This window comes from Chiloscyllium plagiosum, chromosome 12 (assembly GCF_004010195.1).
Source record: "Chiloscyllium plagiosum isolate BGI_BamShark_2017 chromosome 12, ASM401019v2, whole genome shotgun sequence".
In the NCBI taxonomy this organism is placed as follows: domain Eukaryota; kingdom Metazoa; phylum Chordata; class Chondrichthyes; order Orectolobiformes; family Hemiscylliidae; genus Chiloscyllium; species Chiloscyllium plagiosum.
Genome location: NC_057721.1, coordinates 38,177,714 through 38,196,539, shown reverse-complemented (window position 1 = coordinate 38,196,539; position 18,826 = coordinate 38,177,714). Strand labels below are relative to the sequence as shown.

General features: G+C 40.4%; 1 protein-coding gene across 1 annotated transcript in view; it reads right to left on the bottom strand.

Moving 5' to 3' along the window:
• Nucleotides 1-18,826, bottom strand: part of tspan7b (tetraspanin 7b) — a 118,498-nt gene that overhangs the window by 16,333 nt on the left and 83,339 nt on the right. The window contains exon 2 of the mRNA XM_043700834.1: nucleotides 291-479. Within this exon, the coding sequence (XP_043556769.1) occupies nucleotides 291-479 (189 nt within the window). The remainder of the gene's footprint in view (nucleotides 1-290; nucleotides 480-18,826) is intronic.

Below are 18,826 nucleotides of genomic sequence, written 5' to 3'. Positions count from 1 at the left end.
AGGGCTTTTGTCCGAAACGTCGATTTTGCCTGTCCTCGGATGCTGCCTGAATTGCTGTGCTCTTCCAGCACCACTGATCCAGAATCTGGTTTCCAGCATCTGCAGTCATTGTTTTTACCAAGATGCACGAATGACTGGTTTCAAATTTCATTACATTAGCAGATGAACAGAATTGCAAAATTGATTTTATCAAATGTGATATACAGCTCCAATAATTGTCCGTTCAATGAAAGTGCTTCGAGGTATGTACAATGCTCATGTTCAATGCAGCAAAACTGTGTGTCACTTACGAGTTTCAACATCCATGGACTTCCACGACATGTTGCAAAACAACCAAAGAGGCCAAAGACAACAATGGTAGTGCCAGTCCCAATGAGTACGTAAGGGGCATTTGTGGAATTCTCAGCGACGAGTGAGATATAAGTACCTAAGGTGAGTTTACCCCATACTCCAACAGCCAATAGGACAACACCTGTGATCTGCAAAAGAAGAAAACATCTGTCAACAACCACTTTAAAAAAGGACTACCTTTCACTTCTTAAGGATATAACATTCTGAAAGAGAACAGAAAAAAATCTGAAACTCCATTTATGTGAGAATAAAACAATACTTAGGGAGAGCCGGAGATGTGTTGCGGGAAAAGTGCAGCAGGTCAGGCAGCATCCAGGGAACAGGAGAATCGACGTTTCGGGCATAAGCCCTTCTTCAGCTTTTCCAGCAACACATCTCCGGCTCTGATCTCCAGCATCTGCAGACCTCACTTTCTCCTCAATACTTAGGGAGAGTCAAGCCGTAATGTAACTCGAATGCTTCAAATTCTATGTCCTGTGGATTGTACAACATGCAACCACATATACACAAGGCTGGGGTTGTCTGGGACAACCTAATTTAAGTGGTGAAGAAATAACTGGTCTTTTACGGACTAACAGAAATGATAATTTGTGTTCAGGCAGATGTTTCTCCCTCCTAATGAAAGAGTAGGAAAATGCTATTTGGAGGCAGTGATCCCAGCATTCAGAATACAAGTGAATTATGAAACATTGAGCCACACTACAGCCTCAAATTGCCGGTATAATGTTTAATTATTGATAGAGATCTGATGACATATTTTGGCTTTTTAAAAAAATTATTAATTTGTGAATAATTCTACACTGGGCTACCAAAATTGGCTTTTAGCATTAGAACATGACTTTTTGGTGTGATCATATACTGGCTGCTTTCATGCTTATTGGCTGCCTGCCAACAGTGTGCAATTGTCTATGGAGAATGTGGTGCTGGAAAAGCACAGTATATCAGGCAGCATCCTGCTCCTTGGACTCTGATCTCCAGCTTCTTCAGTCCTAACCTTCTCCCTGCAATTTCCCTATGCTTATTTTGTAGTGCATTTCTGATATTCTACCTAAGCAAAGACTGCAGTGATGTTAAATTTGCAGAATACAAGCAGCATTCTTTGAATAATGCAAGAATCATACACCTTACAGGAGCTTTTGGCTGAAGAAATGGGTTGCTATGATACATAGATATGTATAAATGGAGACTGAATGGAGCCTCAGGGCCATTTAAACCGTGAAAAACAAGGGAATATGATTCTGGTAATTTTGTCCTCATTTTTGTTGATTTATTGATCCAGAGGTTGAGAGTAGTGCATTTTGCTCAAGTCTCATGTACATTTCATGCAGCACTTTGCTTTTTCCTTTTACTAAATGAAGTAATCAATTCTAAATTATTCCAATGAGTGAATGATGAATGTACATTGGCTGAAATCTTGATTAATGTTAATTCACCCTCATAGCTTCATGAAGAGCGTAGTTTGCACCTACAATCTCAAGTCAGTGGAATAAAAGTGAGAATAAATGACTGATGATCAGACCAGATGGGACTAAGAAATATCAAGTAACAACTAAACTCTTTGAACTTTAAACAAAAAGAAAATACAAAATAATACATTGATGTTGATGTCATATTTTGTAATGATGGTTCTTGCAACAGAAAGCTAGCAGTGCAAGCACTTTGCTAGAAAATGTTTGGAATGCTTTTTCCTTGTGTTCAGCAAATGTGATCACATGAAGGTGTAATATGTTAGACACTTCCGCAAATAAGACGTTCTGATGGCAGTTAGTTTATATCTTTAAATGTAAAGAATGAATGTATTTGTATAAGTTTCACAGATGAAAGACATGAACAGCAGTGATGCAGGATGACTCCTCCCTTTAAGGCTGCTCCAGATAACTTGTATGCCCTTGTAATGATCTTTGTAAAGGTCGCAGCCAATACCACACAAGATAATGGTTTACATTATGCTGATAAATGCTGGGTGAAACAATCGCCAGATGATGTGTCAGGACTCCAACCTGACATAGCAGTTTTGGCCACATCTGTTGTAGTAGGAGACAATGAACTGAGTAGGTTTTCTCTGGGCTGTCTTCTTGTTCCTGTTTGTCTATGCCAACACTGTTTCAAACAGTCAACCTTCAGAGGTCACAGCTGTCAGCTAATGTCTCTCAATTGTCAGTGTCCATGCCCACTATCGTCATATCTCACTTGCAAGTGTTCTTGAAGTAGGGATGTGGATGCCAAGAGGTTTTGTCTCAGTAGCCCATTCACTGTACAAAGAATAATTGAGTATTTGGCCGTTATCCATCCAGTGAATGCGATTGAGTTGGTGCAGATGACATTGGCTTAGCAATGAGAATATGCTGGGGGAATCAGCTCATTTCAGGACCTCCAAACTGGTGACCTTGCCCTGCCAAGAGATGTTAAGGATATGTCTGACACTGTGAAGATGGAAACCAGTCAGCCTTTTTACTCCTGCCTAGCATATATTACCCAGGTTCCACCATTGAAGAAGAGTGTGCTGAGGATGCAGGTTTGGTAGACTTGCAGTTTGGTGTTTTCAGTCAGGTTGCTCTTATTCCATGCTCCCTTACTCAGTTTAGACATAACAGCTACAACATTTGTAATGGGGGAGGTGATGGCATCATGGCAACATCACTGGACCAGTAACTCAGAATCCCCAAACTAACTTTCTCAGGGCTGAGATCAAATCTGGTTTTATGGTGACACATAACTACTGTTAACTGTCTTAAATACCGATCGGGTTCACTAATATCTGTTGGAGAAGCAAGTTTGCCATCCTTACCTAGTTTGGTCTAATCTGACTCTAGTTCTACAGCAGATTTATTCTCAACAGTCCTCTGGCCAATTAGAGATAGGCAATAAGACCTAGCCAATAATGTCCACATCCAAAGAAAAAAAAGTTTTAAAATAGCATTAATTTCACCTTCAAGTGGAAGTATGGCCACTACCCTCTTGGACAATAGTTATCTCAACAATAAACAAGGCTTGAACCCCAAATATTCTGAATTGCAATCCTTGTTTTACATTTTTCCAATAACAAACCACTGGAGTAATGGGCACTGACTGGTAAGCAATAGTTCCTTCAAAGATCTGATTGTCTGATATAAGTGCCTGACCAGTACCACAGAGATACTGGCTCTTCGTGTAACCCGGAAAGTGAAAAAACAATTATCTGACACTTCTCACCCAAACTCTGACAATGCAGCTTTGATTAAATATTCCTTTATGAATGCATTGCATTGTTTCAGAGTAATCAATTATTCCATCTAAAAATTTTAACATAACCCATCTGCACATTTTTAAACAAAATATTGCGATACTTTTGAAATAATATTCTGACAATACTGCTTATTTAGCACAACTCTGGTAGTGGCCCAGGTATGTGTGACTTCAAATAAACCAATTATTTTTGAGTGTTTAGGAACAACAAATTTCTGGTGCAAGGTTTCTTTTCTGTACTGCACAAGGTAGAACATATGAATATGTTGAACATTGGTGTCTAAGCATGAAAAGACACTTCCGAGGTCTAGATTTCACAAAATGCTGAATTGGAAATTGACAATAAACCCTACAGTAATTTCAAAGATCATTTTCAACCAGTATTGAAAAGTTAGGGAAGAACACAATGCATCTTACAGTTTGCTCACCATTATATGACAGTTTAAAAGGACATGGTCTAGTGGAATGGCATTAGCAACTAGCTTTTTAATTTGCATGTACTGGACAAACAGTAAGATCTGAATGTCCCAATAGTGTGCATCAGTGGAACTCCCGAGAATGCTCTAAAAGATTGACGCTTGCGGAATTTAAATTGTCCTTCTATTAAAGAGATCCAATTCCACCAGTGCTGCTGGCATCTACTAAACATGGCTTTCCTGTGCTGCATTTTATACTATATTAAGAAAACAAGCCCAAGATGCACCAGACAAAAACCAAAGAACTGTAGATGCTGGAAATCTGAAACAAAAACAGAAATTGCTGGCAAACATCAGCAAGTCTGGCATCATCTGTGGAGAGCAAACAGAGCCAACATTTTGGGTGCAGGATTTCTGGAATCAAAGCAATAATTCTGCTTTCTCTCATAGTTACTGCCAGACCTACAGCTCCATTACCTTTAAAAGTTTCTCCAACAGTTTCTGTTGTCGTTAAAAATTTGGCATGTGACTAAACACATCAATCCTATTTCATTGATGAAATAAAGCAAACCTTTTGGTTTCGTACAGTCTGCTGCTATTTCAAACAATATTAGTGTGAGCATTAATTGAAGGTTTAAAGGGATCCACTGGCTAGCTCCGTGAATTTTCTATACTTTGGCACCATCTAATGGAGCTCATTTGTAATTACTTTGCACCTCGTGAATGCTTCAACACATCTAACATTTGAAAAGTATATAATTCTCAATCTAATCTGATTTTAAATTGAAATGTTCTTGCAGCGCCTAGAATTAAAAAAAAAACTGAAATTTGAGATAACTTCACAATAATAGCTAGCACTTGATACTGTAGACTAGACTTTTAATTTTTTGAAATCTTTTTTCTTTTACTGGGATGGAAAAGTAACAATCTGCATGGATATGCATAAACACACAAAAAAAGAGTACTACAAACACATTTTTGTAATATTGGATAACAACTGAATGAATACAATAGAGTAGAATGAATAGTTAATTGTGGGAGCAGTAGAGATTTAGCTATATGTTTGATGGTGATGGAATTCTGTTAGTTTATTATGCTGTATTTTGTTTTTCAAGAAAAAATGATTACTGAGTACATTGTATTATGGGAAATGATATTTTTCAACTAACAATCATGATAGTGTAATGGTAAGCCACAACATTTTGAAATAGCTAATCAGTGTCTGGATTGTTCAGTCTGTTTTCAGCAGATAACCCTGCATGGGAACTGGATAGGAAACTGAAATGTGTGGGTATAGACAAGATAGTATACAAGTGCCCTTGTAATATTTCACATGCCTTGAATATCTGAAAGCCTTGGAAGCAACAGCAGACTCCCAAGGTCAAGTAGTTATCAGAAATGGAAATAATTTTTATGCTGTTGAAAAGCTACAAATTGAAAGTACATACAGATAAGAGGCTTAAGAATCTACATATTATTTCTGCAGGAAAGGAAATTTCTGGTTTGAACTTTCCACCACAGTAGCATAGCTGGCACTGAAATAAGAGAGGGTATTAAAGAATTTGGGATGAAGTTAAAAAAGAAATTTTGAATGTTATACCTCTCAATGCAGAGTTAATGGGCTGAATTCAGTCTTCACAATAGGGGCTAAAGGTGGGCGGCGGTGATGGTGGCAACTCAGAGAAGCATTTTGTCAGTTGCACTCAATCAACTGGTTGCTGCCAGGGAGATTGCCAGAAAATAACTGAGCTGTGGTGGCTCAGTTGCGCCATCAGGAGAAGTGGCCAATGCTGGGACTGCTCAGAGAAGAAAAGCATGCAATGGATTGACAGTGGCACTCTTAAATGTTGATAAGTGGAGTCTATGGTCTCTGAAGATAATCAGAAAGGCCCCAAAGAGGGGGTTGGTGAGGGCAGGTAACTTTATTTGTTGTGAGGGAACACCTCCATAGGCCAAAGAATGCCTGAATTGGAGAGAGGCCGGGAGGCAGCTAGGATTCAGCTGGTAGTCTCCTCACCTGCTAGATTTGCGCATCATTAATGTAAAATGCCAGCAAACAGTGGGTCAGGACACAAGAATTAGGAGCAACAGTGTGCAATTTGGCCCTTTAATTCTATTGAATGCTCCTCCATTCAAAAAGATCACCTGACCTCAACTACAGAATTTTGCCCTCTCCCTGTAACCTTTCAACTTACTATTAATTAAAGATTTGTCTATCTCCTTCTTAAACTTATTCAGTGTCCTAGCATCCATTGCACTCTGGGCTAGTGCACTCCACAGTTTCACAACCCTTTGCAAAAAGTAATTTCGATTCATTTCTGATTTAAATCTAGTACCTCTTATACTAAAACTAAGACCTCTCATTCTAGATTGCTTCACATGAGGAAATATCCTTTCTAGATCTATTCTTTTAGTGCTCATTAGGATGTTATATACCTCAATTAGTCTCTTATTTCTCTAAACTCCAGACAGTAAAAGCTTAAACTACTTAATCTCAACCCCTCAACTTCGGAATTAACCTCTGTGGTGCTGTACCAGTTACATCTTACCAACCAGAAAAAGAACTTAGTTGGCTTCTTAATTGGCTTAGTGGCTTCTAGATGGGACAGTCATTTTGCATCTTATCTGCCGGTATTAGCAAGATGGCATGCTGTAACAGCTCCCCCCTCCCCCACCCCAACAACCTTCCTGCACTCACCCAAACCTGATGTGGCTGTGTTTTGGTTAAGAAAGTTGCCTCAATGTGGAATGCTGTCATTTTGTTCTGACCAGTGTCATTGCTGATACATCTGAAGTCTGTCAAAAATGTGTTTAAATTGATTTTCTGTATGTATATATATATTAGTGCCTGATCTTACATGCCTGAGGCTGTTTCACTAAATGAAACAGTACATTATCTACTAACTCAGAGGTTCAGACAGCAAAGTAGCACTGTGAGCTGCAGGGTTACAACCTGATGTGCTGGAGGGAGAGTTTGGATTGATGGCAGGTCACTGTGATAGGTGTTATTCAGGTTCAAGTGTCACTTGAAAGAACAGTGGAGAAATACTATGAGTTACTCTTTAGAAGTCTTTAGAAATTTCCCCTTTTAAGGCCATTTAAACCAGGCTTCTCAAAATAGCAGCGCATTTGCAGATTGTTCCACTGCAATTAGTTCCTGACGAGGTTCTGTTTTGTGTTATTAGCACATTGGCACACCAGAATCTTACAGATAGCTTCTGTCATTTGTATGGCACTGGGCTTATTCAGATTTTAATTACACTACTGTACAATGTGCAGATATTCAAAACCATACATTACATAACCTGCATGAACTTAATTCAAATTTACAGTAAACATTTACACTTGGAATACTGCGTGCAATTCTGGTCTCTCTCATGTAGGAAGAATGTTGTGAAATCTGAAAGGGTTCAGAAAAGATTTACAAGGATGTTGCCAGGTTGGAAGATTTGAGCTATAGAGAGAGGCTGAATTCTGGGGCTATTTTCCCAATTGTCAGAGGCTGAGGGGTGACGTTATAAATGTTTATAAAATCAAGAATGGCATGGATAGGATAAAAACAAGGTATTTTCCTTGGGGTTGAGGAGTCAAAAACTACAGGGCGTAAGTTTAAGGTGAGAGAGGAAAAATTTAAAAGGGACCTAAGGGGCAACGTTTTCATGCAGAGGGTGGTGCATGTATGGAATGAGCTGCAAGAGGAAGTGGTGGAGATTGAAACAATTACAACATTTAAAAGGCACCTGGATGGGTATATGAATAGGAAGGGTTTAAAGGGATATGGGCCAAGTGCTGGCAAATGGAATTAGATTTATTTAGGCTATCTGGTCAGCATGGATGAGTTGGACTGAAGGATCTGTTTCTATGCTGTACATCTCTATGATTCTATGACTTGTATTTAAAACAAGCAAATCAGTGAATTTTTGATGTATAATTAACTAAGTATCCCAAAAACCAAGAATATGTTTTAAAACTCTAGTCTAAGTTGCTTTTAAAAAGAGTAATTTCTTGACACTCCAATTTGAACGTACAGAAGTGATATCAAATTTAATAAAAAACAGAAAATGTTGGAAATAGTCAGTGGATCCAATGGCATCTGTGAAGAGAGAGGCAGAGGTAACGTTTCAGGTTGTGGCCATTTTCTCTCCATTGATGCTGCTGGAGCTGCAAAATATTTCCAGCATTTTCAGATTCTTTTATTTCAGATTTCCCACCTTTCTTTGAGATTAATGTGTTTGTAACTAAATGAGCCCTGCAAACCAGAATCATTTTAACTGATTCCAGCTAATCAGACAGAGGTTCTACAACAAGCCTCAGTCATTTTGAGATTAAAAAATTGGCAGGGCACATAAAATCGAGGAATTGCCCTTCCAAAAATACTGTTATTCAGTGATCCACGTTGCTCCTGAGGTGTATGCGTATGTGTGCATGTGAGGTGAGGATTGAATCACAATAATGCGATTACCCCATGGTTAAAATCACTTTGCAGCATATTTCAGTGAGTCTGCTGAAAACAGCAAGAGGCTCTGGTTCCAGACGAGCAACACTAAAATGGGAGAAAGAAACATCCCGCAAGTAAAAATTAATGCTAAGAGAAAGCAAGTATTTATATAAAGGCAATTAAGCAAATGTGTACTGTAGCGTGCTTGCACATATGTAAGGAATTTACAGTTGAGATTAAAAGTTACTTGGCCTTCCTTCATTTGATTTATTCCAGAACCACAAGTGGAGTTCTAAATTAAGGGTCAATTTGTTAAGAGTTTTGAATGTTTAAGAAAACTTATTCCCTCATCCAAACAGTTAGGTCTAGTAAGACTTTGTGTTCCACCAAGAGAAAACAATGAACTTTCTCACAACCGGTTCAGATATTATTCTCTACTTGTGCAGAATAAACTAATCCCATGTGGTAAGCAATGATTTACAATTACTTGGTTTTTCAAGTGAGCATGCAGAGTCCGCGATAGTCTCTTAACAAAAACGAAAGTCAAATTATAACTAACCCCTTGAGGTCTTCTGATAATATTCTGTTGTTTTCCTGAACAATTCAGGAAGGATCATTTTATCTGGGAGAGGTCCTATTTGAATCTGATGGAATTCACTTGCAGCAACAATATGTGGTGTGTTGTTTCATGATGGAAGCAGCCACTAAATAGGGCAAGAATTTTGTGCAGAACTCATTTGTGAAGCCTACCTTCAAGTAACACCTCTGACTGAATTGGATTTCAGCAAAAGTTCAGTGTACCTGCAATTCTGAAGTAATAATGACTTGTTAAGTCTGCTAGTAGAATAAGCTCACCTTTCAGTGTCGCCTTTACTGCACATAATAAACATTGGAGATTATAAACTTAAAAACTTGAAATTCAAACAAAACTACATTGTACCAACTCTTAGTACTCAGTGGTTAGCACTGCTGCCTCACCGCACCAGGGACCTGGGTTTGATTCTAGCCTCGGTTGACTGTGCGGAGTTTGCACATTCTCCCAGTGTTGCATGGGGTTCTGCTGAGTGTTCTGGTTTCCTCCCACAGTCCAAAGATGTGCAAGTTAAACATAGAACACAGAACAGTACAGCACAGTACAGGCCTTTCGGCTCTTGATGTTGTGCAGGCCTTTTGTCCTGCTTTAAGATCAAACTAACCTACATGCCCTACATTTTATTATCATCCATGTGCCTATAAAAGAGTCTCTTAAATGTCCCTAATATCTCTGATTCTACTACCACTGCTGGCAAGGCATTCCACGCACCATCACTCTGTGTAAAGAACCTACCTCTGACATCTCCCCCAAAATCTTCCTCAAATCACATTAAAACTATGCCCCCTTGTGTTAGATATTTCCACCCTGGGAAAAAGTCTCTGGCTACCCATTCTATCTATGGCTTTCATCATCTTGTACACCTCTACCAAGTCATAGAGGCATAAAGATGTACAGCACAGAAACAGGCCCTTCGGTCCAACTCTACCATGCTGATCAGATATTTTAACCTAATCTAGTCCCATTTGCCAGCACTTGGTCCACATCCCTCTAACCCCTTCCTATTCGTATACCCATTAAATGCTGTAATTAGCCTCCACCATTTCCTCTGGCAGCTCATTTCATATATGCACCACCTTTTGTATGGAAAAGTTGTTCCTTAGATCTCTTTTAAATCTTTCCCCGCTCACTGTAAAACTATGCCATCTGGTTCTGGACACCGCCCACCCCAGGGAAAAAGACTTTGCCTATTTACCCTCTCCATGCCCCTTCTAATTTTATAAACCTCAATAAGGACACTGCTCAGCCTCCGACGCACCAGGGAAAACAGCCCCAGCCTGTTCAGCCTCTCCCTGTAGCTCAAATCCTCCAAGCCTCGCAAAATCCTTGTAAATCATTTCTCAATCCTTTCAAGTTTTACAACATCCTTCTGATAAGAAGGAGACCAGAATTGCACATAATATTCCAAAAGTGGCCTAATCAATATCCTGTACAGCTGCAACGTGACCTCCCAACTCCTGTACTCAATACTCTGACCAATAAAGGAAAGCATACCAAACGCCTTCTTCACTATCCTATCTACCCACGACTCCACTACCTGCACTCCAAGATGTCTGTTCAACAACTCCCTAGGACCTTACCATTAAGTGTGTAAGCCCTGCTCTGATTTGCCTTTCCAAAAGGGTGGCATGATACCTCACAGCGCCAGGGACCTGGGTTCAATTCCAGCCTCGGGGACTGTCTGTGTGGAGTTTGTACATTCTCCCTGTGTCTGCGTGGGTTTCCTCTGGGTGCTCCAGTTTCCTCTGGCTGCTCCGGTTTCCTCCCACATTCCAAAAGATGTGCAGGTTAGGTGAATTGGCCATGCTAAATTGCCCATAGTGTTAGGTGCATTATGTAGGAAAATAAGTCTTGGTGGGTTACTCTTCGGAGGGTTGGTGTGGACTTGTTGGGCCAAAGGGCCAGTTTCCACACTGTAGGGAATCTAAAAAAAGTGCAGCACCTGACATTTATCGAAATTAAACTGCCACTCCACAGGTCATTGGACCATCAGATCAAGATCCCATTGTAATTTGAGGTAATCTTCACTGTCAGGAGGCATGGGATTGAGGGAAATTTGGCCAATTGGATAGAAAACTGGCTAACCGGTCGAAGTCAGAGAGTGGTGGTAGATGGTAAATATTCAGCCTGGAGCCCAGTTACAAGTGGAGTTCCGCAGGGATCAGTCCTGGGTCCTCTGCTGTTTGTAATTTTTAAAAAATGTTTTTTTAAAAAATTTTTATTAATGACTTAGATGAGGGAGACGAAGGGTGGGTCAGTAAATTTGCAGAAGATACGAAGATTGGTGGAGTTGTGGATAGCGAGGAGGGCAGATATCGGCTGCAAATGGACTTAGATATGATGCAGAGCTGGGCTGAGGAGTGGCAGATGACTAGTTCAACCCTGCCATGTGTGAGGTTGTCCATTTTGGAAAGACAAACAAGAATGCGGAATACAGGGTTAACGGTAGCAGAGGGATCTTGGGGTCTATGTACATAGATCTTTGAAGGTTGCCACTCAGGTGGATAGAGTTTGTAAGAAGGCCTATGGAGTATTATCGTTCATTACCAGAGGGATTGAATTCAAGAGTCGTGAAGTGATGTTGCAGCTGTACAGGACCTTGGTAAGGCCACATTTGGAGTACTGTGTGCAATTCTGGTCGCCTCACTTTAGGAAAGACGTGGAAGCTTTGGAGAGGGTGCAGAGAAGATTTACCAGGATGTTGCCTGGAATGGAGAGGAAGTCGTACGAGGATAGGTTGAGAGTTCTCGGCCTTTTCTCGTTGGAACGGCGAAGGATGAGGGGTGACTTGATAGAGGCTTATAAGATGATCAGGGGAATAGATAGAGTAGACAGTCAGAAACTTTTTCCCCGGGTACAACAGAGTGTTACAAGGGGACATAAATTTAAGGTGAAGGGTGGAAGGTATAGGGGAGATGTCAGCGGTGGGTTCTTTACCCAGAGAGTGGTGGGGGCATGGAATGCGCTGCCTGTGGGAGTGGTAGAGTCAGAATCTTTGGTGACCTTTAAGCGGCAATTGGATAGGTACATGGATGGGTGCTTAAGCTGGGACAAATGTTCGGCACAACATCGGGGGCCAAAGGGCCTGTTCTGTGCTGTATTGTTCTATGTTCTATGTTCTATGTCTACTACACCTCCAATTTTGGTGTCATCTGCAAACTTACCAACTATTCCTCCTACGTTCACATCCAAATCATTTATGTAAATCACAAAAAGCAGTGGACCCAGCATCGATCCTTGTGACATATCACTGGTCACAGGCCTCCAGTCTGAAAGGCAACCCTCCACCATCACCCTCTGCCTTCTATCTTTGAGCCAGTTCTGTGTCCAAATGGCTAGTTCTCCCAGTATTCCATGCAATCTAATCTTGCTAACCAGTCTACCATGGGAACCTTGTAGACCGCCTTACTGAAGTCCATTTCGATCGTGTCCACTGCTCTGCCCTCATCAATCCGTTTTGTTACTTCTTTGATCTCTCATCCTTTTTTGCTCCAAATGAGGAAAGCCCTAGCTCCCTCAACCTTTCCTCATATGATGCTTCCCCCAATCTAGGCAACATCCTGGTGAATCTCCTCTGCACCATCTCTGAAGCTTCCACAGCCTTCCTATAATGTCGTGACCAGAACTGAACACAATATTCCAAGTGTGATTTAACCAAGGCTTGATTGAGCTGAGGCATAATTTCGCAACTCAAACTCAATCTCCCTCCTAATGAAAGCCAATACTCCATACGCCTTCTTAACAGCCCTATCAGCTTGGGTGACAACTTTGAGGATCTATGGACATGGACCCCAAGATCCCTCTGTTCCTTCACACTGCCATGAATCCTGCCTTTAACCCAGTAATCTGCATTCACATTTGACATTCCAAAAAGAATCATTTCACACTTTTCCATGTTGAACTCCATCTGCCATTTCTCAGCTCAGCTCTACGTCCTGTCAGAGTCCTGTTGCAACCTACAACAGCCCTCCACATTATCTACCATCAACCTTCATGTCATCAGAAAACGTACTCATCCACCCTTCCACTTCCTCATCCAAATCATTTATAAATATCACAAACAGCAGAGATCCCAGAACAGAACCCTGTAGAACACCACTGGTCACAGAGCTCCAGGCTGAATGCTCTCCATCTATTACCACCCCTGTCTGCTCTGGGCTAGCTAATTCTGTATCCAGGCAGCCAAATGTCCCTGTATCTCATCGCTCCTTACTTTCTGAATGAGCCTATCATGGGGAACCTTAACAAATGCCTTGCTAAATTCCATATATACCACATCCATGGCTCTACCTTCAATGTGTTTTGTCACATCCTCAAAAGACCTGCCCCTCACAAAGCCATGCTGACTACCTCTAATCAAACTACGGTTTTCCAAATAATCATAAATCCTGTCTCTCAGAAGCCTCTCCAATAATTTGCCGACCACTGACGTAAAACTGACTGGTCTGTAATTCCCAGGATTATCCCTATTCCCTTTCTAGAACAAGAGAATAACATTTGCCACCGCCATCTGGTATTACTCCAGTGGACAGTGAGAATGCAAAGATCATTGCCAAAGGCGGAGTAATCTCTGCCCTTACTTCCTGTAGTAACCTTTGGTATATCCCACCTAGCCCGGGAAGTTATTTACCCTCACGTTTTTCAAAATTTCCAGCACATCTTCCTTCTTAACATCAACCTGTTCAAGCATATCAGCCTGTTTCATACTGTCCTCACAAATGACAAGGTCACTCTCACTGGGGAATACTGAAGCAAAGTATTCATTAAGAACCTCCCTTATCTCCTGTGACTCCAGGCACAAGTTCCCTCCACTATCCCTGATCAGCCCTACCTTCACTCTGGCCATCCTCTTGTTTCTCACAATAATGTAGAACACCTTGGGACTTTCATTAATCCCCCCACCAAGGCTTTTTCATGCCCCCTTCAAGCTCTCCTAAGTCCATTCTTTAATTCCTTCCTGGCTACTTTATAACACTCGAGAGAACTGCATGATCCTTGTTTCCTCGACCTTTAGTTAGCTGGATTGGCCATGGTAAATTGTCCAGTGTCCTGGGATATGTAGGCCAAGTAGATTAACCATGGGAAATGTGAGGTTACAGGAATAAGTAGGGGGCTGAGTCCAGGAGGGACGCTCGGAGTGTTGGTGCAGATTAGATGGGCCAAATGGCCTCTTTCCACACACTTTGATTCGATGATTCTATTCTAAGATTGTATGATTGCTGATAAGCTCTTATCACAATCATTAAGGACAGGAAATAATGTGATATATTTTGAAAAACTGATTTTTTTTTTAAGGCAAATTCTAGAATAGAATTAACATAGTCATTAATGTGCAGTTGCTTTTCATCACTACAAAATCAGACCGTTTACCACAATATGTTCAAAAGTATTTCTAGCAGTTTACTAACTCCATTCTGATATTTGTAAGAACTCATACATTTCTGTCATTCCCACATTAAACTCTTTGCCATTTGAAGGACTTTTTCTCCCCCCCAGCTTTCCTGAAGACCTGACCTCTTCCAGGGCTGACTCTGTGGTGATTGTGTATCTTCTGGTACATTGAAACTTCATGTGAGGTTTGGTGACAGTGGCAGCAAACTATTGACCCCAAGTGACATCAGAACCAAATGCAACCCAATTTCTTTGACTGAAATGCACACATTTGCAGCAGGATCATTGAATTGTGAAAGAGAGGTGCAGAAACACTCATCAACTTCAACTTGTATAATCCCAAGGTCCTGTGGTCAGCTGCAAATTCACTTTCCTAGACTTGAGGGCATGTGTTTCCATCTTTCAATGGTCCAAACCAGCCCAGGTCTTTGCTGAATGACTATTCTATTTGGAGTAGAGGGAAGAAAGTAATTATTTCTTTCTCATGTTAAATTAGTCAATATGTGCCAATATTTTACTGCAACAGATTTTCTAAACACACAAGAAATATGCCAGTTTATCTACTGATAATGGCAGAGATATAGATGATCAGGGAAGTACCAGTGTGTACTAACATCTTACCATTCTGTGTTAAAGTCTGGTGAGACACCAGACTATACTCACACACAAGTTCCTCACATTCTAAAATATTGTGTCTATAAATGAAAGATTAAAATAAATGGTGATATTTAAATACTAATCAGCTGATATTTATTAATAAATTGCAATCCTTAGTTTTGCTAAAAAAGAGCTAATTTTCTTTTTCATATTTTGAATTTCTCAAATCTATGTCAGGATGTGAGTGACAGATATCAGGCTGCATCAAATAGATATGATTTACAAACTGTACAATGATCTGCATCTTGAGGCTAACTTACGTATGAAATTTCAGATCAGATAGTGCTTGAGAATGAATAGATTGGTACCATTCAAATTATTGTCAAATGGAATTGCTAAACTAGAGTAGGTACAAGTGGGCAATACTAATACAGAAACATAGGTAGAACTTCAAGAGGGTTAATTGTCTTTATCAGTGGATGGAAAATTCTGTTAGCAATTACTCAATGGCTACAAATAGATCTTTTACTTTGGCTGAAATCAATGCAAAAATGGCAACATTTTTTGTGTGCTATTTGTTTTGTCCCCTTGTCTACTCAGTAGTTTAAAAAATGGTCTTTAACCATTTCTTCTACAGTGTCTAGAATTTGAAGCAAGTATATGGAAAACATCTGCCATACACTCGAAACAGTGCCTTCCCAACAGTCTCTTCTGTCAATGTCCGAAGGTTAGGAAGGATTAATGTTCAGATGCATTCCTCTCAATGCAACAGTTTACCATCTACTGTAATGTAAAAGGTAAAATATAAAACTATTATATCCTTACTAAGCAATTAATCTTTTAATAGCCTCATATTCTGTCATTTGTTAAATATTCTTTTCCTTCTTAACACATGCTGCAGCCACACATTAGGTGGGATTTTATGGGTTTGTCTCATGTATTGCCTAAAAAAGGCATTGAGACATATGCACGCACTCTCAGATAGAGGATCCACTGGATCTTCTCCCACTAAAGTATTTAAAAATAACTCATAATGTCATGGTAGTGTCCCTACCTCTGAGTCAGGAGGCCTGGGTTCAAGTTCCATCTACTCCAAAGGCATGTAATAACATCTTTGAATAGACTGATTAGGAAATACTCAAGTTATTTAAACAGAATTCCCATTGAAGGGCCATGGGATATGATATCTTGTCCATCTAGAAATGGGGACCAATTAGAGAATGGCAGCTCAAGCATGTGCAGCACAACAGGCCGTGCCTGCGGCTGAGACATCAGGATCAATGAGCAACCCAGGGAACAGGTCAATATTGGTGGTGTTGTTGTTGTTGGGGGTCAGTTTTAAGGAATGGGGCTGTGGGAAGAGGGAGGCCATAGAAGTTGAAATTGAGGGCATAGTGTGGCTGTTGGTGGTCTCTTTCCTCTTCCATGTTTCAGCTCTCGATCATGCTGAAATTATTGCAGATTGAAGGACCCCCTTCCAATGCTCCAAGATGACATGAAGCCTGTACCATTTAATGAGCTGTGTCAACTGCATATTGGCAGGCCACTTGGAGCTAGCTAACTTGCAGCTAAGGCTGTAAGAGACTGTTACCTGCTTTAACTGACCATTTAAGAGAGGTGACCCATGGGCTTTTCTGCCTGGAACTCACTTCCGTAGAAGTCAGTAGGTAGAGTGTTGCTCCCAACAATAAGCCAATTCACTTTCAAGGTCTCTCGGCTCCTCTCTTGTCATAATACCGGCACCAATAATCAATGTGTGTCACTTTACATAAAAAACAGTAATAAATACACAATAACAACTTGTAAATACTTTGGGAATTTTGTGATGCAATAATACCATTCATACCTCTGGGACACAATCCCAGGTTCATGTCCCACACAAGGACTTGTTGGCCACTGAGAGTGTTCATGATGCTGTTCAACAGGCTACAAATCCTTCCCCAGTATTCTCCATATGAGGGTGTGCAGAGACACCACTGACAACATTGGACATAATCACAATTAGCATTGTGATATTAAACACTTCAGATCTTTAATAACTGTTCGCAAATTGAAAGAAGCAGCAATGACTCCGGCTGCAATAAATTATTAAGGGAAAAAAGACAGGCATATATAGGAGTTGAAAGCAATTAGCCATGTTTGGGAGAAGGAGGAGTCAAACCTACATGAACAAAATTACTTTGATGTCTGCTTGATAACTGGCTGCTTTATGCCACAAATGATTGCCCTGCAGAAGAATTTAAGAAGTTAGTCACAGGGAAGCTGTGTCTTCAAACAGATAGTCAATGTCAAATGTAAAAAAGGAACAAAGAAGCTACCTCTGATAAGAAGCAAGCTGCAGACTCAATTTTTCTAGAGGAGTAATCAATATTTTAGAAGAAAGAATCAAAAAGATCAATAGTGTCACAGTATAGACCCGAAGAATGAGAAATTGTATAAGAATCTAATATCAGAACTCTCCAACAACAGAACTTCAAAGAACAACACTGCACAAGGATTGAACCCTGGATATCAGAAACAATACTATTGGTTGAAACTGTAGCTAAATTCTACCATTAATCAGGCAATAGCCAAGTTGAATTGTGATGTTTGACTTGCTTACATGAGGGGTCTTATTTTGGGTACTACATGTTCTGGGATGTGTAGATTAGGTACATTAGTCAGGGGAAATGTGGAGTAGCAGGGTAGGGGAATGGGTCTGGGTGGGTTACTCTTCGGAGGGTTGGTGTGGACTTGTTGGCCACACTGTAGTGATTCAATAATTCTCATTCATCAGGAATGAGACTGTGAGCCTAGGGGTGGTGAGATAAATGGGAGGGAGATGGGGCTGGGCAGAAGGTGATAGGTGAAGTGTGATAGGTAGTTGAGAGGAGGAGATGCCTACCTTGAAGAAGTTCTCCTCCTCTCAACTCGGATGCTGCCTGACACTGTCACCGCTAATCTGCAGTCCTCACTGTCTCCTAGTTGATTTTAACCTCACTGTTAAGTCACTTCCAAAGATGCCTACCTTGAAGAAGTTCTCCTCCTCTCACATTACCCCCACCTCCATCTACCTATTGCACTGTCAGCTCCCTTCCCCCAGCCTCATCCCCTCCATTTATCTCACTACCCCTTTGGCTCACAATCTCATTCCAAATGAAGGGCTTTTGCCCAAAATGTTGATTCTCCTGCTCCTCAGATGCTGCCTGACTTGCTGTGCTTTTCCAGCACCATGCTCTCGACTCTAATCTCCAGCATCTGCAGTCCTCACTTTCGCTTATACTATTGATATGGGTTCACTGCAGACAACTGTCATGTTTCTTCTGCTTATTTGCCAGTTAAATGATGACTTTTCAATTATATCTTAAAGTTTTGTGATTCTTGAACTACTGGTGAAAATGGTGGACTAGGAAAGGATCTTGAAATATTAATGAAAATATAATCTAATTGAATTCTAAACACATTACCTGCAGAGAGTAAACTTTTAGACAGGCTTAGACTGATTGAAAATTTAAGTTTTCAAAACATTCTGCCCAGAATGCTAGCGTTTTAATAAAAACTGTAACTGACATCTATTTACTCATTAAAAACACAGAAGTTACAGAATAATATGGATTCATCTGTTTTTACTATCCTTTATATAACTGGAAATATTAAATAATAAAAAGATTATTAGTATAGAATCCAAAGAAGGAATTGTAGCTGAATCTGATCTTAAAGATCTCTCTGGATTGAGACATGATTGGCTGTTTCTCTCGTCAGAATGAATAAAGAAACGTCATGGAGCAAGCATTGCAGGGAATGAGATTTGCCTCCACCTGCCTCCACCAATATATT